Genomic DNA, 22160 nt, shown 5'->3' on the forward strand with positions numbered 1-22160 from the left:
GCTGACCTGCGCCCGAACGTAATTTCAAGGCATCACGCGAGGAAGCCCCACTAATGCTGCCGGCGGGCCTTGCGTAGCGATCGACGGCGCGCCCCGCCGTCTCGGGTGTTGCTCGTTTGTCGCGGCCTCGTCCAGGTCCGTCCGTGGTGGCAGTGGGACGGCACGTTATGGGCAGCTATTGGATCTTTCGAATTTCGGTTGAGATCGGGCGCCGGCCGCCGCGGCTGGACGCGCTGCGGCTGTTAAGGAAGGAGGACGCGGTGGTCGAAAGACGTGCTGGGCCTTGGCAACTCGCAACAGCAATTTACGGATGAAGGTGACTTTACTTTGACTGATGCGTCGTTGTCGAAATGGTCCTGAGGGAGCAGTTTTTCATTTTCGATGCAATGCACGAGACGTGTTTTGGCAACATAATCAAAAAAAAACAATTTTTCGCATAATGCCTGTTAAACTCGCTTGTTTTCTGAATGCAAGTGAAGCGAGCACTGAAACGAAAACTCCATATATGAACTTCACTTTGCCTCGGTGAATGTGGCTGGTCTGCGTTCTGTAGCGGCGAAGAATGTACCTGTCCAGGCCCGACCGACGCTGATGCTCAAAACAGTAATGCGGTCCGTTCATGCGTGATGCGGTGACTGCCATTTTTGGTCTCAACATCTTGTCGCAGGAATGTATAGGAGGCCAATATTATTTGTTTATCCAAACCGTCGTGACAGTGACATTTACTACGAAAGAGGTAAACTTCCCTAGCACGGAGGGTCGGCCTTTCAAGCTTTGTGGATGCGTTTCTTTCTAGAACTTTTCTGTTTTGTAAAAGTACTTTGGGCAGGGGCGAGGCTAGGGGCAGCTAGGGTGGGTCGTGGAAGCAGAGGCCCTGGAGGCTCGTGCGAGGCAGGACAGTTGGAACGGGTCGTGGAAGCAGAGCCACTGGAGGTTCGTACGAGGCCAGGGGACAGTTGGGGCGAGTCGTGGAGCAGAGGCCTTGGAGGCTCGTAAGAAGCAGGGGACAGTTGGGGCGAGTCGTGGAGGCAAAGGCCTGGGACCCGTGCGCCTCGCGATTGCCTCTCATGGCCTTGACCTTGGCCTGGCTGGGGTTCGGGGTACTCGTCTCGGTGAGCGCTGACCTCCCGACGCGGGGGTGTTGCCCTGGGATGCCGACTCAGCTGTGTTGTACCGGCCCACTGGAATCGGCTCAGTGTTAAAGCTCGTCTGTACTGTTGCTATGCATGGTCTGCTTGCTTAATGGCATGCTGTTTTTCGCTCAGTGTGTGGGCTTTTTCGACTGCAGTGAAGCCACTACGCTGGTTAAGGCGCCTCGTGAGAACGGCGCCGGGCTGCGCGGACGCCACTTCCTCCGCTGGTGTGCCTGGTTATGTTCAGTTTCGCCGACACCCCAACGACCGCCAGTCCCCTTCTGCCTTACTCGGCCTGTGTTAAGGTGCCGTGCCTGGCGGCCGCCATCGTGCCGGACCGTGGTTTTGGCCGCACAAGGGCAGATGCCGCGCAAACAGGGTATATAGGCAGCGCTACAGGTGCGCAGTGCCCCGGACGCGACAACCAGGCCAACGGGGTCCGATCGTGGGGTCCGATCGTGCGCTTGTAGCGGACGCCGCTGTCATGTGTTATGCAGCTGGCGAGCGGACTGATAGGGTAGCAGTGCAGGGCGGCGCTGACGCTGACCGGCGCCACCGACAGAGAGGCCACTGACGCCGGTGGGGATGCTGGTCCCGAGCGGACCGGTCCCGTCTCGCGCAGACCGGCGCATGCCGCGGACCGGCGTAGACCGGCGAGGACCGCGCGGACCGAGGGGACCGTGCGAACTGTGTGGACCGGCGCGGACCGGCGCAGACCGGCGCAGACCGGTGTGGACCGGCGTAGACCGGCGCGGACCGTACCCCGCGCTCGCTTGTCATCGGCGATGGCAGCGGCCGCGACCGGCACCCGCCACAGCAATGCCCGGGAAAGGCCGGCCGGCCGGTCGGAGACCCCCTCGTGCGGAGCCTCGCCAACGCGCCGATGTTCTCGGGAGGGCCAGACGGGTGGGGGTAATGGCTCTTCTGTATCGAGTAGCCACCGAGACCGCTGAGCACCCGAAACACTCTGCTAAGTGCTCCTAGTGGGAAGAGCCGCGCAGCTGAGATGCTATCCCGGTCATTTGTCCATATCTCCAGACAAGCACACAGAAAGCCTTTCTCGTGTGGCTCGCCACAGCTTACTATCGAACGAAGGACCCTCTGAGGAATTCGGAGGTTTACTCGCTGTCTGGCAGGTGTCTGGAGACGTCCGCTCCATGAATGCATGCATGAAGAGCGATAACGTCACTCATGTTGGCTTCGTCACGATAAAAATCACTGGCGTCCTGTGTTTTTTTTTCTTTAATTTGTTGTAGACCAAAGGCGTTCGTCACTGCTGTTGATACGCGCCTGGGCGGCCGGTTAAATGCGCCTCGCTGGGATGGGGGTGGGGTCAACTTGCCCGCTCTAAGATCTCAAAAACCAGGAGTGGATACGTCATATTCACGGGGCAAGTACGGCTCTATGTGAACTCACTTGTGCCAAACTTTGAAGTTTCTAGGTTGTGACATTCGTGTCAAGCAAGGTCAAACTCTTGATAGGCACCTGAAGTTCCTTTCTATGTCCTTACGTAACCAGCTTTAATCTAGATATCACGTATAAGCAAATGTCATTGATGCTTAAGTCATCGTTCTTGCTTGACCTTACGAAATTGAAATGACAAAACCCCTTCGGGATTGTTTAGATGTTTGAATTTACAATCGGCACCAAATACAACTATAGACGGGATGCTGCTAAAATTAAAAAGGTTGAGTCCATTTCAGGTCATTGACTCCGTTGACTTTCATGAAGTCAAAATAAGAAATTATTTTGACGTTGTGGTCCAGGAATTCGAAAGGAGCGCCACAAGTACCTCTCAAGCAAGTTTTCCAGTAACAATGCGGTTTGGTTTTGACCTTGATCTTTGGTTCGGCTGCGCCGCGGCGTTCGGATGTTATTGCAGAAAAAAACCCGGGGGGTGAAGTGTTGACCCCTACCCGAGTGCATGTTAGCAGTGAGGACCTGCTGTCCCAGTTGAAAGTGATAAACGTGTCGGCAGTGAGGTCTCTTGTTGTTTCAATGTGGAGACTACGTCCAGAAGCACTGTTAAACATGTATCTGTTGTCACCGCATGCAACGGTAATTGACAGTGATCGTTCACTCAGCGTCATCCCATTGTTCCCCTGTTTCGGCGACATACGGTGGCGTGGTTACCGCTGAAGCCCCCGCTGTCCGCAAGCAGGGACAGCAGACGGTTGTTGGCACAGTCATAGTGTTTGGCTGCGCTGTTTGCGCGTCAAGGCGACAGACCACAGTCTGGGCAGCATCGAAGCTCGGCCATTGCCCCACCCAGTCAGGGCAGTGGACAGCTGTGCTGTTACCACCCAAGCCACCCGACCACCGAGCTCTCCGTTGTCGCCAATGACGGCGGCGCATTGTGGCCAGTTGCTCACGCTGAGCGCCTTTTCTGTGTCCAGGTGCGGGCGACGGACGGCGGCAAGCCGGTGCGCTCGTCGGTGGCGCGGGTGCTGCTCACCGTGCTGGAGGAGGGGCCGCCGCCGCCCCACCCGCCCGGGTGGACCTGCCTGAACGGGCCGTCCAGGTGTTCGAGACGGACCCGGTCGGTCACCTCGTCATCCTGGCCACTGCCAACGCCACGCTGCTCTTCAGTATTGCAGGTGAGGGTCAGAACTTTTGGGCCGTGGTCTCCTGCGTGTCCTCTCAATACGTCATGCCAGCCACCGCCAACGCCACGCTGCTCTCCAGTATGCTCGCGAGGGGGAGGGACCGGACTCCGTGTATACATGCACTTACCTCTTTCCGTGCCGCAATCCGTGTACATGCACGAAGGTTGGACTAAGGCATTGGAGGGATGTGCGTGATGATTCACAATGATGCATGGTATGCAGACACATGCCCTGGAGTGTTGCACCTACGAGCCATTGGCGTGCTTATGGTACGCCGAAGCACGCCGGGCCGCCTCACGTCCGATGCGAACGGAAAATGGCAGCAAACAAAACTGAGGCCGCATGCCGCCGGAGAATATGTCAGCCGGCGGCGGAAGTTCCGAACACTGGCTGGACTGAAATATGCAGGACCCGTGGCCATGTCGCGCCCGGCCAGGTACCCTGCCGAGGGGCGTATTTGTGCCGCCTGCAAAGGTCAGCCAAATCGTTCGAAGCACCCGGAGTTTATGAGCAGCTGCAAGTGTCTGACCCTCGCGGAATAATTCAAACGATGGCCCTCCAGTCCCCCACCACGCCAAGTTTTCGGTCGATCCGGTGAGTGCGTTCTGACATACGCGCTTCGCTTCGTGGCTTGCCGGACCGGTGTAGCGTTTAGCGTATGTAATTTTTTCTTTTGTGCCGCGAGGTTCCTTATTTCTGCCACCTGCCTTTGACTCTTCACGCCCGGTTGCCCCACCCTCCCCCCTCTTCCCACCGGTAATCTATCGAGAGTAAAGGCTGTCGCGCCGCGAGTGCCGGCCGTATTAGCCTGATGGCGTCTGGACGCGGAGCAGCGCTCGCCCCAGTTGGAGCGAAGTCCCGTGCCGGCGCCGGCGAGGGCCATTGCACCGCGCTCCCATCACGCGTTCGGCCGGAGTGCAGCTGTGCCGAAGGGCTGTGGCGGAGCCGATGCTGCCGAGTGGCGCGCTCCCGCTGCTGCGTAATGGATTGGTCTGCTGAGGCGCGGTCCCGTCTTGAGATGTGCGCTTCTGGGTACACGCGGTATGATCGAGCGGCCAGTGAGCCGTGCAATGGACAGGGTGAGTGGCGTTCAGTTCGAGCCGATTATGTTCATTGCTCACCGAGGCGTGCGCGGGGCAATGCTGACTAAAATACGGCCGCTGTGGATTCAGACTTGCAACCGTCCTGGCTATAGATGGAACTACGTGACTCGAATGCAGAATCGGTGCTCAGTGCCGTTACAAACGCAATGCCTGCGGCATTGGTTTTTAGGCACCGCGGTAACCGAGGTGTTCTTTACACGCGATAGCTAAATGTGCCATGGTAATAAGTCCGCCTTGAAATGCGTGTGCCTGTCGATCCATATTAACGGGCGGGTCGTCTGTATCCGCCGTGTGTCCGTTCCCGGTCCAATCGGTCATGATTCCGACAGAGGCATAACAACAGATTTGCGCCCATTCTTAAATCCCCACAAAATGGGTAGAGATGCTATACGAGAAAGTTGTTTTCATATTCTTAAGCAGCCTTTTCTGCATCTCTCGGACGATTTTAACGACCAGGACTGAAAATGGCCCGCGGTTATAGCTTGCATGACTGACATGCATGGACTATTATAGCATTACCAGTCAAATGGCTGCGGTGTGCACTTCGGCACGTTAGGTCAGTTTTAGAGCATTCGATGTGCATCACGAGCAGGTGGTGGCATTCCCTGTGATTCGGGAATGGGTCCACACATTTATTCTGCCGAGGGACTGGCATTCTCCGACATGCTGGCAGGAGAGAATAACTGATGACCATTTGTTACGTCTGTATCGGGGAACTGCTCCCATGTCACGGGATTGATCCCAGGCCGGTGATGTACGCCCAATCGCGGTGCATGTGGTATTCCTTCCCCGGTGGGATTCAAGCCATTTCTGCCGCAGGCGGCAACACCGGAGGCAGCTTCAGCGTCAACAGCCAGGGCGGCATCGTGATCGCCCGCCCGCTGGACTGGGAGACAACGGCCGAGTACACGCTGAACGTCTCCGCCACGGACGGACACCACGTGGTCTTCACGCCGGGTAGGTGCCGCGAGGACCACAGCCCGAACACCTCCGTCGCAGTCTACACCTCTCCGCGCAGCTCCGGGCGCTCCCCTCACCACCGCCGCCAGCGCAGTCCACCTCCGTCGCAGTCTACACCTCTCCGCGCAGCTCCGGGCGCTCCCTCACCACCGCCGCCAGCGCAGTCCACCTCCGTCGCAGTCTACACCTCTCCGCGCTGCTCCGGGCTCTCCCTCACACAACCGCCGCCAGAGTGCGGCCGGTACGCCCGCGAATGGGTTTCCATCTGAGGGGCGCGGGTTGTCCGGGTGCGGCGGCCGCGAGCCGCCGGCTGTCTCCAGCAGTCGGCCCTCGGCCACCGCCTGCTCAGGTATCGACGCCCGTGCTGGGTCCGGCGACAGCGTGCGACGCGCGTTTTTGTGGGCCCTCGGGGAAGAATAACGCGCCGTTAGAGCCGGCACGGTCGGCGGTGGGCCGTAATGACCGACTGGCGTGGTCATTAATTGCCTTGTCGGAATTTGTGTTCGAAGGGTCATCTGCGCCAACATCCGGCGCCGACCAGAGCCTGTTGGCAATGCGGAGGTTGTGGGCGCGTGTGCCACTGTTCTGAAGCCTTCCTCGAGGCGAGCTGCTCCGCCGCGTCCCGTTTTGGCGTGCGCTGTCGGCATGGCTGCGGCTGTGTTGGGCTCCTGCTGTTGCCGACGACTGGTGCGACGGTGTTGTTGGTCTGCCCGGTCTTCGTAAACGTTACGCGAGATACATGTTTCCATTGAAGTCACCAGGGCAGTAATCTTTCCCTCCGGTGATTGCAATGCCGTCTGTACAAGACGGCTGACAGGGCGTGTGCTCCTGACGTCACATATTTCCAACGAGCGTCGCGCACCGCCAGCTGTGTCAAGTACTTGTCCACAAAAGTGCACGGGGGGGGGGGGGGGAGAGGTAGCTTGGGAGAACAAATTATGAGAACAACTGTCGTCAGTTGATTCAGCCTTGTTGGCGGTGCTCCACGAGACGGCAGTGGTCTCCGCGCGGGTGCGAACCGCTGGCTGGTGTCCGCATCTGCTGACGGACGGGGGCTCATTTCGCCGCAACACCGGTCGTTCTCAAATGTCGACGCCACAAAGAGGTCTCTTGCCTGCTACAGGGCGTGATGAAACGACTGTGTTCGCGTCCCGCGGGGCGGGCGCCGCGGACTCGGGTATTTCTGTCGGGGTGGATTGTTTGCCGGTGCGGCTGACTCCGCGAGATTCCGGAGCTCCCGCCCACTCCGCTCTTAGCAAATGACCCGTCCCTTGCTGCAGGGCCGTCCGGACCAAGGAAGGGCGTATTCGTCTTCTTATTGGTCTTTCTCTGTCGAGCGGCCGGCCGGCGACACGCTGCTTGATCTCTGCCCCCCCCCCCCCCCCCATCGGCAAGGGATTATTGCGCACCGCTGCTCAGGCACTCCTATATTGCCCTGAGTTGGCCGGTGTCGAGCCTACCACTGCTCGCGTCACTGGCTCCCTCCCGTGGCATCATGTTAACTACGAGCGTTTGGTGATCGCCCAGCCGTGCACTGTGTGCCGTCCCACACTGTGTTAAAATTGACTAAAGCTGTAACACGATTCCATTCAGTTTTCTAGGGCCTGTGTTATGCGTCCCGATGTTGTGCACGTCTCACGATATCTTTGTCATGCCTGCTCGTCCGCCGCCAGCTGCGGATCACAGTCTCAGTGCGTGTCTCACGGTGTGTTCGCCATGCCCGCCGCCAGCTGCGGATCACAGTCCTCAGTGCATGTCTCACGGTGTGTTCACCGTGTCCGCCGCCAGCTGCGGATCACAGTCTCGGTGCGTGTCTCACGGTGTGTTCACCGTGTCCGCCGCCAGCTGCGGATCACAGTCTCGGTGCGTGTCTCACGGTGTGTTCACCGTGTCCGCCGCCAGCTGCGGATCACAGTGCTGGACGTGAACGACCGGGATCCGGCCGTTCGAGCGCGCCCTGTACGCCGTGAACGTGTCGGAGGCGGCCGAGCCGGGTGACCGGCTACTGACAGTGAGCGCCGTCGACCCGGACGGCGAGGCGCTGCTCTACTACGGACTGGAGGCGGCGCAGAGCGACCGCTCTCTCCGTCTGTTCAGCATCGACCCCATGACCGGCCAGGTCACCGTGGCCGGACGACTGGACAGGTGAGGTGATCGATTGGGTCAGTCAGGTCACCATCGCCTGGAGATTGGGCAGTTAGATTCATCTATTTGGTCAGTTAAGCTGTTAGTTCAGTTGGCTGTTACGTTCATTTCGGAAGCAGATTGTTTAATGAACATGAGCCGTTAGAAATAGCAGCGCTTTCGTTGTTTGTTGCCTTTCGAGATGTTCTTTCGATCCCTCGGATTAAGTGGATCGAGAAGCCAGCAGGTGCCAGCTTCTCCAGATTGCGGATCTAACTGTTCTCAACAGACGCAGCCCAGAATGTCAGCGCTTGATCCGCGAGATCAAAAGAACATTTCGGAAGATTTATTGATCAGTCTAACGGTTTGCTGCCCGCCCGCGGCGCGCGCGTGTGCGTGCGTGCGTGCGTGCGTGTGTGTGTGTGTGCGTGCGTGCGTGCGTGCTGTCCACATACTCCGTCGCTCAGTCTCTGTTCCTTTATGATGTGTCGTGCTCAGGTGGTGAGTGCTGACCCCTGACCGATGCCGCCGTTGGCTGGGGTCCAGGGCGCGGGACGAGACCCTGGACGGGGCTTGATTTTGCCTGAGGCCGGCTCTGTCGCGTGCCCGGCCGGTGCCGCCGGTGGCCGAGATCCAGGGCCGCGGGACGAGGCCCTGGGCGGGGCTTGGTGTCGCCCGAGGCAGGCTCGGACGCGGGCTCCTCCATGTGTGTTCTGCAGGCCTCTCGGCCGCACGCGGCCTGATTTCCAAAGTCCCGCCTGGTCGCCGCTGTCACTGTCGCCATTGCCAGTTCTCAGCCCACAAGGGAGGGCCTGGCCTTATGACCGGCTGACACTGACGTAGTTGGGCGGGGCTGTGCGCCGTCCGCACCGAATGGCATGTCCGCGCTGCGCATCGCTGCCGTTGTAGCGATGCAGCAACCAGCGGTCCGCGGGTGGTGACATTAGCTGAAAACTGGAGTGTACGGTGCAGACTGAGCATTGGCGTTGCATAAACTCAGACGTCGATGTACCCAACCCCACAAAATTAAACCAGCATCGACGTAAAGCCGGCTTGGGGCAGGAGGTGCCGTCGCTCCGTGTACCAAAGCCACAGCGTGAGTGGTGACGGGACGCCTCGGTATCGACCTGGTGCCGGACGTCACCGGCAGAGGCCGTGGCCCCGGTCAATTTGAGTCGGCTATGACAGGGCGGCCCGAGTGGTCGATGCGACTGTGAACGCTAATTATCAGTCTGCTCATCGACACGCAAAAGGCCAGTCGAGGCCGGCGGGCTGGCGCGTGCGCGGCACGACGTGAGCGTCTGGAGCACATGAGAGTGGGCGGCGCGCCGTCTGGCCCGCCGTCTGGCCCTCGCGAGCATCGGCCGCGCCGGCCGGCGCTCGTACCCACACGGGGCTCGGCGAGAGACCGTGACATTAGGCGTGATTGCCCTGGAAGGACGGGTCCCGCCAGATAGGCGGCTATAACAGGCCCGGTCTGTCGATGTGTCGAGGTCGGGGCTTGGCTCGTTTTATCAGCTGACGCGGACTGGCGGCGCCACTCAGCTCACGTGGTCAGGTCGGACGAGGCGCTGTTTTTCGTCTCGGTTCCGAGCGTCATTTGGCAATATGGACAATGTCTCCGTTACTGGCTCGTCTCAGGCTGTGTCTTTGTCATCAGCAGATCTCGTACTGTATTGTTCGTTAATGTTTGACGGCTGTATCGTATATGTCTTCTCTAGTTGTCCGATCTTCCAACGGGACACCCAATTTTCGTATTTGCCCATGATGTGCCACTTTCCATCACCGTTTGCGAACAACTGAACTCCTGGTGGCACATCCGCCTCCTCCTCTGTCCTCTCGCTGCCGGTCGGACAGGACAGCCGGCAACACAGCCGCCTCCTCAGTTCGTCCTCTCGCCGCTCGTCTGCCTAGACAGCGGCTAACACGTTCTCCCCCGTTCGGCCGCAGGAGACGGAGCACGAGCACGTGCTGACGGTGTCGGTGCGGGACCAGGGCACACCGGCGCGCCGCGACTACGCCCGCCTGCTGGTGCACGTGCGGGACGAGAACGACCACCGTCCGCAGTTCCTCAGCGACCTGGTGGTGGGCCAGGTGCACGAGACGGCGCCGGTCGGCTGGCAAGTGGTCACCGTGCTGGCCACCGACCGCGACCATGGCCAGAACGCCCGCATCACCTACTCCATACTGTCAGGTAGGCCACCCCGATGTGACGTCACGTCTGTTGTGGTCATCTACACCATGCTGTCAGGCACGACACCTCCGCACTGTCAGGTATGCCATGGTCACCCACTTCAGACCGTCAAATATGTCCGTTCATGCATTCCATATTGTAAGGTGTACCACCTCTGTAATGTCAGACATATGCCCTGCCCCTGTTTCGTGTTCTGTACCGTCAGATGTAACCGGGCGCTGCGTTATCTGTACGGTGAGACGGGCCGTGTTTATCCTTTTCGTATTGGTTCATACAGTTTGCATGGGAGCTATAGGTGTGCTTTCGAGTTCTCAGGATCGCAAATCTTTTTGGCGAAATCTCTTGTGACTTCATTTCGCACAAAGCCGGGCGCTTGGTCTGCGCCGACATTGTTCACGCCGGTCGACATTGTCACGGCCGTAGTCCCCAGAAGTGCTCTGGCCACTACCGTCCAGGCCGGCTCGCGACGGACCTCGTCCCGGCCAGGTGTGCTCGAGCCGAGCCTCGTGGCGCCGGGTCGGTCCACATCCACTCCGCGTCTCTCTTTGATGGAGCACGTGGCGTGATGAAACGACCGCAACGGTGGCCGGGCGCCGAACACACAGCTCAACAGCACGAGCCCTAGATGAGCTCCAGTCAGGCCCCAGACGGGCCCAACAGCACGAGCCCTAGACGAGCTCCAGACGGGCCCCAGACGAGGTCGCGTCGAGCCGCAGACGAGGCCTGGTCGAGCCCAAGAGGAGCCCCAGACGAGCGCAGACGAGTCCTAGACGAGGCCCAAACAAGCCCCAGACGAGCTGCAGATGTGCCACAAACGAGTTCCAGAGGGGCCCAGAGGAGCCCCTGACGGGCCGGGACGTCGACACCTGGCCAGGCAGCGCCGTGCGAGGCCGTTAAACGGCTATCCGATGGCACGAGCAAGGACGAGTCCCTGGCGAGCGAGGACGAGCCGGGAAGAGGGTGGGACGAGCTGCAGACTGACCCGGACGAGCGGCGGCGCCGCCTCGGTCGGGGCCGTTGCGGCGGCGTGACTGGCTCGTTGTGCGGCGGACAGCCGCCGCTCACGCCGCGCTCGCCGCTTTACGGCCGGCTTGGGCTCCGCCGCCGGCCCGGCCGGCCGGCGCCTGCTGCGCTGCTGACGGCCGTGAGCCGGCGGAGAGTGGATGGGGTCCGCCTGGCCGCTGTTCGTCCGGCGCAGCTGATTTGATGAGCGGAGTGGCAGGTGCGGCGGCGGTGGCGGCCGCTCGTTACGGCCAGCTGTTCGCGGCGACAGGTCGGGCGTGCAGGACGCCGGGCTGACAAAGACCGCTGGTTAAAGCCGCACTCGAGTGGAGTGCGGGTAGGTCAACGGTACATTCGACCTCACCGCCGATGTATCGGGCGCGACTGACGGCGGTCAGTCACTAGTCGCGGGCTTGGGATGCGGGATGCTCATGTGATAGGTCCGCAGGCGGGGTTCATCGGCGCTGTCTCCGTGAGTTTGTGTGCTAGGCAAAGTTTCGACACGCCCGCTGACACTGCAGCGACGTCACATCCGCGACGTGCACTGGCGTTCTGGCTACACTGACCCGGGATAGCGGTGACGGCCAGCAGCGCCGCGTCTGGTCGTGACAGGGCCGCCGGCGGGTCGCCGCTCCGCCCGCTGAGGCCGGTCTGCCCAGCCTCAGCCCGCCGCCCGGCATCGCTGCGGGGCTGGCGAAGAACCCGTTCGCCGGCGGCCGGGTGGCGTGCCTCCCCGACGCCGCCCGGAAGCCGTGCGGCCCCTGCGTGAGTCGGCCATCGATCCGCTGGTGTCCGTGGATGGCCCCCGGCGGCACCCGTGGCCTCGAAACAACCCCGAGCCAGCCCCCGGCGGCACTCGTGGCCTCGAGACACCCTGAGCCAGCTCCCGGCGGCACCCGCGACCACGCAACGCCCCTGAGCCAGCCCCCGGCGGCACTCGTGACCTCGCAACACTCGCGAGCCAGCCCCCGGCGGCACCTGCAGCCTCGCAACACCCCTGAGCCTGCCCCCGGCGGCACCCGTGGCCTCGAAACACCCCCGAGCCAGCCCCCGGCTGCACCCGTGGCCTAGAGACACCCCTGAGCCAGCCCCCGGCGGCACCCGTGGCCTCGAAACACCCCCGAGCCAGCCCCCGGCGGCACCCGTGGCCTCGAAACACCCCCGAGCCAGCCCCCGGCGGCACCCGTGGCCTCGAGACACCCCTGAGCCAGCTCCCGGCGGCACCCGTGGCCTCGAGACACCCCTGAGCCAGCCCCCGGCGGCACCCGTGGCCTCGAGACACCCCTGAGCCAGCTCCCGGCGGCACCCGCGACCACGCAACGCCCCTGAGCCAGCCCCCGGCGGCACTCGTGACCTCACAACACTCGCGAGCCAGCCCCCGGCGGCACCTGCAACCTCGCAACACCCCTGAGCCAGCCCCCGGCGGCACCCGTGGCCTCGAAACACCCCCGAGCCAGCCCCCGGCGGCACCCGTGGCCTCGAGACACCCCTGAGCCAGCTCCCGGCGGCACCCGCGACCACGCAACGCCCCTGAGCCAGCCCCCGGCGGCACCCGTGGCCTCGAAACACCCCCGAGCCAGCCCCCGGCGGCACCCGTGGCCTCGAGACACCCCTGAGCCAGCTCCCAGCGGCACCCACGGCCACGCAACGCCCCTGAGCCAGCCCCCGGCGGCACTCGTGACCTCGCAACACTCGCGAGCCAGCCCCCGGCGGCACCTGCACCCTCGCAACACCCCTGAGCCTGCCCCCGGCGGCACCCGTAACCTTGAAACAACCCCGAGCCAGCCCGCGGCGGCACCCGTGGCCTAGAGACGCCCGCAATTCAGCCCCCGGCGGCACCCGTGGCCTAGAGACACCCCTGATCGAGCCCCCGGTGGCACCCGTGGCCTAGAGACACCCCTGAGCCAGCCCCCGGCGGCACCCGTGACCTCGAAATACCCCCGAGGCAGTTCCTGGACCAGAGGACGGCGGGGCCAGCTCGGGCATGACAACGACGGCCGGGTTTGCGTCGCTGAACGATCCTTTTTTACCCAGCAGCAGTTCGTTTGGCTAATTGTTTTGTTTTCGGCAGCCGGCTGGCTGCTTTACGTGCAGTAACTTCTGCACCAGGGGCCCGTGGGACTTCTGTTTGCGCCGAAAGGAAGGAGACGCAGTATATTGCGCCGCATCGTTGACTGCTCGCTGGCCCGCCCTGGGTTGTTTTTTATGGATGCCGGTCGTTCGACTTCGGTGATTGTTCCCGAGACTTCGTCCATCCTCAGTCGATTGGTATGGTAGGCCTCAAGTTTGAACACTCCCTTGACATGGCACTTTGGCCACCATTTGTTGGCGGGTGATGAGCGCGGATTTCTCTGTCAGGATGGGCGTGTGTGAGACACTAAGGTTGGCTGATGTGATGGATCGACCAGCTTCCAGAACAGTGACGGGTACGGGCTCAGTACTGCAGTGCCGCGTGCAGGGAACAGGGTGCCTTGCTGTCCATTGCTCGGACAGTTGGAGCTCGGTGTTAGCGGCTCACGCCTATTTGGACCCATGTTCTAGCATGTGATCTCTAAAAAACTCCCTGTGGTGATTTTATCGTAGATCGCATTCCATTTGATGGCGTTCCGAGAGCCTGGTGCTGTATCAAAAGAAGTGGATCAGATAGCCTTGGTCAAGTAGGACCACCTTTGTGTCGATGGGTGGTTCGATTTAAATCATGATACGGAGGATGCCAGCTGACCTTTCCGTGTCATTTGGACCAAACCCTGGGTACGTTCTGTGACTCGCGCCCACTGTCGCTCTGTTGGGTAGGTCCCGTTTGCTGGATCGAGCGTGCTTGGCAGGATTCATCGAAGAACATGGCTGTCCATTTGCTCGGATGATAAATCGTGTCATTTTGGTTTGCGCCGGCTCCATGCAATATGGGAATAAGACAATGCGCTGTGCCGCGAACCCCATTGCTATTTCAGCGTCAGCTGTGCCCGGATGACCTCGGGTTTTATGTCTGGCCGTACATCAGTCCTGTTTCGGATGAAGCTGACTGTTGAACTTCCTCTCTCCGCCCAGCACTAAACAAAGTTATGCCCCCTCCCCTAAGCTCAGCTTTGGAGGCCTTGTGGCGGCGGCGGCACCCTACTACACAAAGTCGGCACTGATCCATGGCCGCCGCGTGCGGCTGAGTCGCGCCGTGGCGTGGCGGTGAGCTGGCGGCGGCGGCGGCGGCGGCGGACCGGGCCTGGCCGGGCGGGCCGTCCCCGTCGGGCCGACCCGCGGGACCCACGGTCTGCGGCCTCATCAGGCGGTCGCGGCCGTAAGCCGCCGTGACGCGCCGCCGCCTCATCAAATCGCCGGCGGCACTTCGGCGCCCGGCCATCTGGCATTGACGCGGCGCCGAAACAGAATCCAATCTGGCGCGGCCGCGGCGAGGTCAGGCGGCGCAGTCCTTCAATTTGGAGGGCGGCGGCAAAACACGACCGACGACGCCGGCCCGGCCCGGCCCCGGCCGCACGGCCTCCCCGCCAGGGGCTGTCGCAGCGGACACGAATCAGCTGCTGGCTTGGCAAGAAATGTGGGAAATATTGCAAAGAAAATAAATGCATGGGATGCTTATAATGATAATGCATACGACTTTAACACACACCTACACGCATACACACTGTTAAGCACAAATGGTACTAGCTCTTTTGATCCATAGATGCCGTGGTTGGTACGGCATTTGTTAATGCAGAATGACGTTTGGGGCATGTTATATTTAGTGCATGGTACGGCGTACGGTTGATGACATTGCCGTTGTCGCTGCGCGGCCTCAGCCAAGGCCGTTCCCACACGTCCCTGACGTTCCTCATGCCACTGTCGACCGAATCTTGTCTGATGGTAGTAAACCGAATTTCTAACTTAGTTATGACAACCCAAATGTCATCACTTGGTGGTGGGCGACCTTTAAATGGAGCAGTTGCATAGTGGATGACGGTGCAGACCAGACGGTGACTTCCCGGTCGGGCGCGGCCCCTTGTGAAGCCACGGGGACATCGATTGCCGTGGCCTGTTGTTTGACCCGGATGCCGGCCTTCAGGCGTTTTGTGTCATGACTGGTGGTGTCCTCATGTGGAGTCTGTGCGCGTATGCTGCAGCGTACATGATGTGAAACCCTCCACACTTGCAAGCAGCAAGCTCCAGCAAGCGTCCGTGGCATCCTCAACTGTCTGAATCTCGCCGAGTTGTCCGCTGTGAAGCCCTGCTCCCCCTCTGCTGCTGATTAACACAGCCACCTGACGTCCGCCTCCGCCGCCGCCAGGTAACGTGGACAACGCGTTCGCGGTGGACTCGGTGCTGGGTACCATCTCGGTGGCCATCGGGCTGGACCAGCGGCGCGCCAGCGAGTACATCCTAACGGTGCGCGCCAGCGACGCCGGCCGGCCGCCGCTGCACGGCGACGTCCACGTCAACGTACTCGTCACGCTGCCCGACAACGCGCCGCCCCGCTTCGAGAAGGTCAGTGCTCACCGCCCCGCTTCGGGCAGATCAGTGCGCACCGCCCCGCTTCGAGAAGGTCAGTGCGCGCCGACCCGCTTCGAGAAGGTCAGTGCGCGCCGACCCGCTTCGAGAAAGTCAGTGCGCACTGCCCCGATTCGAGAAGGTCAGTGCGCACCGCCCCGCTTCGAAAAAGTCAGCGCGCACTGCCACCGCTGCAACGGAAAGTGTGCTTCACAGGGCTGGGCTCAGCGTGGATCGTTCCGCGGTCCGGTCAGCCGGGGGGGGGGGGGGGGGAGGGGAGGGGCAAATGACTGTGCGAACTGAAGCAGCTTTTGACGGTCTTCGGCTTCGTAAAGGGAATGTACTGTCGACGCTTGGCACATGACTGGGAAGTACATCTGTTACATTTGATTGACTGCTTCACCTGCGAGCGGCATAGGTCTTCGGTCCAATTTTTTATCTATCGAATTGATAAGTGCGCTCCCATCACAGCAATGAAAGGTGACCCGCAGTGGTCGTGACTGACAACGGCATTGATGTGCGCAAGTTATGGAGGAGGATTGGTGAGCCCTGCCTCGCCCATTACGTTCCCGGAAACCATAAAGAGAGTCAATATGCGGCAAACAACACGCACGGCGGGCAGAAAAATACCGAGCCCGTTCTCTTGCGCGCCTGCTTCCTTATAAGAGATGTTTTTCTGCAGCGTGGCTTGATTATTCCATTAGCTGAAGAGTTTGAAACCGTGTCTAAAAGCGTTGCGAAAAGAGTATTTCTAAGGCAAAATGTCACATTTCGCTTTGTTATGGACTAACGACGAGCTCTTTGAAACATAATAGCCTGTCATAACAGCGGGCTGTACCTGAAAAATTGCCTGTGGGGGCTTCCGGACTTTTGCTCGCAAGAATAGAACGGAAAGCTCTGAGCGACGATATGTGCAGTGATGCATCTGCGCAAAGGGCCGGAGGTATTGTGTTAATGCCGTATTAGCAATGGAAATTGCCTTAACGAGTGGAGGCTGAATCGAAGCGAGAGAACCATTCAGGGATGCGCTTGCTGTGGATGTCTGTACTGTTACCGGCAAAGTGCGGATCTGAGGTGGACCAGGGGACCCCGGGTACTGACGTGTTGTCCGTGTCCACCGCTGCAGGCAGAGTACGGCCCTGAGGTGGAGGACTACAGAATCCCGGGTACTGACGTGTCGTGTGTCTCCACCGCTGCAGGCGGAGTACGGCCCTGAGGTGGAGGACTGCAGAACTCCGGGCGCTGACGTGTTGTCCGTGTCCACCGCTGCAGGCAGAGTACGGCGCTGAGGTGGAGGAGGACAGGCCTCCGGGCTCCCACGTGCTGGACGTGGTGGCCCACTGCCGGACTTCAGTGACCTACCGTCTGGTGGGAGGCAATGAGGACGGCTCGTTCCTGCTGAACCCTGGCGCCGGGATGCTCACCGTCAGCGAGAGACTCGACTACGAGCGCCGCACCTGGTACAACCTGTCCATACAAGCCGTCAGCATGGTGAGAGTTCGCGTGACTACGAGCGCCGCACGTGGTACAACCTGTCCGTACAGGCCGTCAGCATGGCGAGAACTTCGTTGGCGGTTTCGGAATTCCAAGTCCCAACGCTCGTTGGCACTAAGCTCCCTGCAAGGATAAGCTGACGGAAGTTCCCAGACGTGCCAACGTTATTGTCAAGTGCGGGGGCTAGTTATGTCGACCGACATCATATATTGATATCCCGATGACTTTTAAATGGCATTTGCTGCCCCATGTGTAGGAACATCATTTCCACACTGACTCAAGTTGTGTTATCTCCACAAACGGGTGAAAAACCCTAATCATGTGCCGGTAAGCAGTGGCCTCCAACGCACATCTCACTTGTGACCATCTCCTCTGTCGGATGAGGTGGCCCACACGAGCGGCATTATAACCAGAGGTCTGATCCCGTCTGACCTGTGTGCCGTCCCCTCCAGGTGGGCGAGGTGGCCCACATGAACGTCATCATACCATAACCTCTAACTGACCCCGGCTGACCTGTGTGCCGTCCCCTCCAGGTGGGCGAGGTGGCCCACATGAACGTCATCATACCATAACCTCTAACTGACCCCGGCTGACCTGTGTACCGTCCCCTCCACACGAGCGTCATCATACCCTGACCTCTAACTGACCCCGGCTGACCTGTGTGCCGTCCCCTCCAGGTGGGTGAGGTGGCCCACACGAGCGTCATTATACTCTGACCTCTAACTGACCCCGGCTGACCTGTGTACCGTCCCCTCCACACGAGCGTCATCATACCCTGACCTCTAACTGACCCCGGCTGACCTGTGTACCGTCCCCTCCACACGAGCGTCATCATACCCTGACCTCTAACTGACCCCAGCTGACCTGTGTACCGTCCCCTCCACACGAGCGTCATCATACCCTGACCTCTAACTGAACCCGGCTGGCCTGTGTACCGTTCCCTCCACGTGGGTGAGGTGGCCCACATGAACGTCATCATACCCTGACCTCTGACTGACCCCGGCTGACCTGTGTGCCGTCTCCTCCAGGTGGGTGAGGTCGCCCACACGAGCGTCATCATACCCTGACCTCTACTGAACCCGGCTGACCTGTGTGCCGTCCCCTCCAGGTGGGCGAGGTGGCCCACATGAGCGTCATCATACCCTGACCTCTGACTGACCCCGGCTGACCTGTGTGCCGTGACCTGTGTGCTGACCTGTGTCCCTCCAGGTGGGCGAGGTGGCCCACACGAGCGTCATCATACCCTGACCTCTAACTGACCCTGGCTGACCTGTGTGCCGTCCCCTCCACACGAGCGTCATTATACCCTGACCTCTAACTGACCTCGGCTGACCTGTGTACCGTCCCCTCCACACGAGCGTCATCATACCCTGACCTCTAACTGACCCCGGCTGACCTGTGTACCGTCCCCTCCACACGAGCGTCATCATACCCTGACCTCTAACTGACCCTGGCTGACCTGTGTGCCGTCCCCTCCAGGTGGGTGAGGTCGCCCAGACGAGCGTCATCATACCCTGACCTCTAACTGACCCCGTCTGACCTGTGTACCGTTCCCTCCAGGTGGGCGAGGTGGCCCACACGAGCGTCATCGTGCACGTGCTGGACGTGAACGACAACCGTCCGCGGCTGGCGCGGCCACGTTACGCCGGCCGGGTGCGCGAGTCGGCGCCGGTCGGCTCGGCCGTGCTGGCCGACGACGGCCGGCCGCTGGTGGTGGCCGCTGTGGACCTGGACGACAACAGCAACGGCCGGCTGCTGTTCAGCATCGTGGAGACGGCCGCCCGCCAGTTCCTGCAGATCGACCCCGACTCCGGTGAGAGTGGCCGGAGTGTGCCGGCGGTGCGGGGCAACTGAACACTGTCGCGGCTCATGTGCTGGTTTGGAGTCGGTGTCCGGCCTCGGGCTGTACCGGCGCCGTCCGCTAACGCGTGTGCTGCACAGGTGCCCTGAGGACCGCCGGCGCGCTGGACCACGAGAGCCGGTCCCAGCTGGAGTTCACGGTGGACGTCTGGGACCGCGGCCAGCCCCGTCTGCAGGCGGCCAGGCCGGCTCGCGTCACCGTCGCCGTGCTTGACGTCAACGATGAGCCGCCCCGTTTCGCGCACGCGCAGTACAACTTCACCGTGCTGACGCCCAGCTACGACGGCGTGGAGGTCGGCACCGTGCAGGCCTCCGACCCGGACACGCAGAACATCAGGTAACAATGCAGGCCTCCGACCCGGACACGCAGAACATCAGGTAACAGTGCAGGCCTCCGACCCGGACACGCAGAACATCAGGTAACAGCGCAGGCCTCCGACCTGGACACGCCGCAGAACACTAGGTAACAGTGCAGGCCTCCGACCCGAACACGCAGAACATCAGGTAACAGTGCAGGCCTCCGACTCGGACACGCAGAGCATCAGGTAACAGCGCAGGCCTCCGACCTGGACACGCCGCAGAACACTAGGTAGCAGGGCAGGCCTCCGACCCGGACATGCAGAGCATCAGGAAACTGTGCAGGCCTCCGACCCGGACACGCAGAGCATCAGGTAACAGTGCAGGCCTCCGACCCGGACATGCAGAGCATCAGGGAACAGTGCAGGCCTCCGACCCGGACACGCAGAGCATCAGGTAACAGTGCATGCCTCCAACAGTGCAGCCTCCTACCTGGACGCCCAGAACACCAGGTAGCAGTGCAGGCCTCCGACCCAGACACGCAGAACATGAGGTATCCGTGCAGGCCTCCAACCCAGACACGTAGAACACCAGGTAATTCATGCGATAATGCTTGGGTCTTACCGCGAAGAACGTTTGCATTGTACACGACCAGTCACCATCTTTGTGTTTTCATTGTTCAAACAGCGGAGCACGCTTTGGTTTCGGCAACGCGCTGTTTGTATACGGGGCGTGATGCTGAGCAACGAATCACAGCCTCCAAAGGTTGCTTGGCAGACTTTCTGTGCTCTCTGACTCCGCCCGCCTCCAGCTATTCGCTTACCCTCCTCCCGCCCCAGTTACTTGCTGATCCTCTGCCCCGTTCTCAGCTCTTCGCTGGCCCTTCTCCCCGTTCCCAGCTACTCACTGACCCTCTGCCCCGTTTGCAGCTACTCGCTGACCCTCTGTCCTGTCCCCAGCTACTCGCTAACTTCTTGCCCTATCACCAGCTGCTCGCTGACTCCTTGCCCTGTCACCAGCTGCTCGCTGACTCCTTGCCCTGTCACCAGCTGCTCATTGACCCTCTGCCCCGTCCTCAGCTACTCGCTGACGGGCGCCGACGCGGCGCTGTTCTCGCTGGCCGCCGACACGGGCTCGCTGCGCCTGCTGCGCGGTGAGACGGTGCCGCCGCTGGCCAACGTGACCGTGCACGCGTCGGACGGGCCGCACCGCGCCGCCGCCCTGGTGCTGGTGCGCAGCCGCCAGGTGGCCAGTCGCGGCCTGGTGTTCTCCAGCGACCAGTTCTACGGCACCGTGCGCGAGAACACGACTCGCGTCGACATCGTGGCCTCGCTGTCCGTGCGGGGCAACCAGCTGATGGAGCACCTCGCCTTCCGCATCCTCAACCCTTCCGAGTACTTCGTGAGTGATGGCGCGAGGTGGTGGTGGTCCGAGCATTTGGTATAACCGACGGCTTTTAGTGGGTGTCGTGTCCAGTGTGTATGTCCAGGGTGGACGCTGCTGGTCCGTATATCTCGCTGAGAGGCGATGTCTCCTGGCCTTGCGACACATTGGCAAAACGTGGCTACTAACATCGACCCTGTAGGCTTATGCGGTGCGACGTAGTAGCGCTTGTAAATGCTGTCGACGTTTGTGGGTTCTGGAAGGTGCTTTTTAGAATCAAGTTTCTGCTCATCTGAGCATAAAGCCGACAAGCACTGATTAGTCGTTCGTTCCGGGGTAACGAAGTCCTTGTCTATAAGATGCTGGCTCTCTAGCGTTGCCTCTGAACATTATGTGATGCCTATTGTCGGGGGCTTTTCGACGCCGGACAACTGGGGTAAATGATCGAAGGGGCGCCGTTTTAAACGTCGCTGATGCCGCAAAACAACTCTTGAAGCGCCCGGTGTGAGGTATGGGTGGTGTTTGGACAGAGCTAACTTGCACATCCGAGCAGATCATTCGCCAAGGTTTTTACATTTATGTGAAGCATTACGACGCTGTTCCGCACCGCCACCACACCGGGCTCATAGACTCCTCACTGCACTCTTATGCCCGCACCGTTCAGTGGCCTGCCCTGAGCATGACTTGGTTGGGAACTGTGTGTTGACGTTTTATTATCGTTACGATCCCATTCATCCCATTAGCCTGTGCGGCCTCAGTTTTGCGCTTTGGTTGATAACGGCTTTACAGCCGGCTACTGCAGAATATTAACCAGCTGAATCCTCGAACGCTGAATATGTTTTCGTAGTCGTGACGCGGAATCTGACTGACTCGCCATAGTTACCGCTGGCTTTGGCGGGAAAATCTCCCGCGAATTGTACTGGCGGGTTCCATGGCTTCAAGGTCAAATTGTCCGCCGTTCTGGGAGGAGCGTTTCTGATGGGTCGAAGCGCTCCGTGGTCAGTCCATTCTGTGCCATCTGCTTTTCCAATAACGGTGGCTTTCATCTAGTCTGATAGCATATTAACGAGTCAGCCCCGCCTATACAGTTGTATGGACAGCCTTTGAGTCAGTCCATCCCACCGTGCAACAAGACGGCGGGCGCTGTTCGGAACTGTCTCTCTGTGAGTGATCCTCTTGTGACGGTGTCCCCCACAGAGCATCAGCGAGACGGCTGGCGTGGTGCGCACCACGGGTGTGGCGCTGGACCGGGAGCAGCAGGAGCAGCACGTGCTGGCCGTAGAGGTGCGCAGCGACAGGGACGGCCGGGTGGCGCACACGCTGCTGCACGTGACCGTCATGGACGACAACGACAACCGGCCCGTGTTCGTCAACCAGCCGTATCACGCCGTCGTGCCCGTCGAGGCCACCGTCGGAGCTCCGGTCACCAAGGTGAGAACACTGAGTGGGGCTGGCTGGTTTCTACTGGTCGGAGCTCCAGTCACCAAGGTGAGAACACTGAGCAGGAGCTGTCTGGTTACTACTGGTC

At 60.6% G+C, this 22160-nt stretch overlaps 1 protein-coding gene across 1 annotated transcript in view; it reads left to right on the forward strand.

The window, feature by feature from the left end:
- Positions 1-22160, forward strand: part of LOC119090021 (protocadherin Fat 1) — a 34768-nt gene that overhangs the window by 681 nt on the left and 11927 nt on the right. The window contains exons 2-11 of the mRNA XM_037212819.1: positions 3530-3730; positions 5662-5798; positions 7705-7761; positions 9877-10120; positions 15399-15595; positions 16871-17089; positions 18653-18905; positions 19034-19289; positions 20329-20650; positions 21830-22063. Coding sequence (XP_037068714.1) covers positions 3530-3730; positions 5662-5798; positions 7705-7761; positions 9877-10120; positions 15399-15595; positions 16871-17089; positions 18653-18905; positions 19034-19289; positions 20329-20650; positions 21830-22063 — 2120 coding nt within the window. The remainder of the gene's footprint in view (positions 1-3529; positions 3731-5661; positions 5799-7704; positions 7762-9876; positions 10121-15398; positions 15596-16870; positions 17090-18652; positions 18906-19033; positions 19290-20328; positions 20651-21829; positions 22064-22160) is intronic.

This window comes from Pollicipes pollicipes, unplaced genomic scaffold (assembly GCF_011947565.3).
Source record: "Pollicipes pollicipes isolate AB1234 unplaced genomic scaffold, Ppol_2.1 Scaffold_3087;HRSCAF=3621_pilon_pilon_pilon, whole genome shotgun sequence".
Lineage (NCBI taxonomy): Eukaryota > Metazoa > Arthropoda > Thecostraca > Pollicipedomorpha > Pollicipedidae > Pollicipes > Pollicipes pollicipes.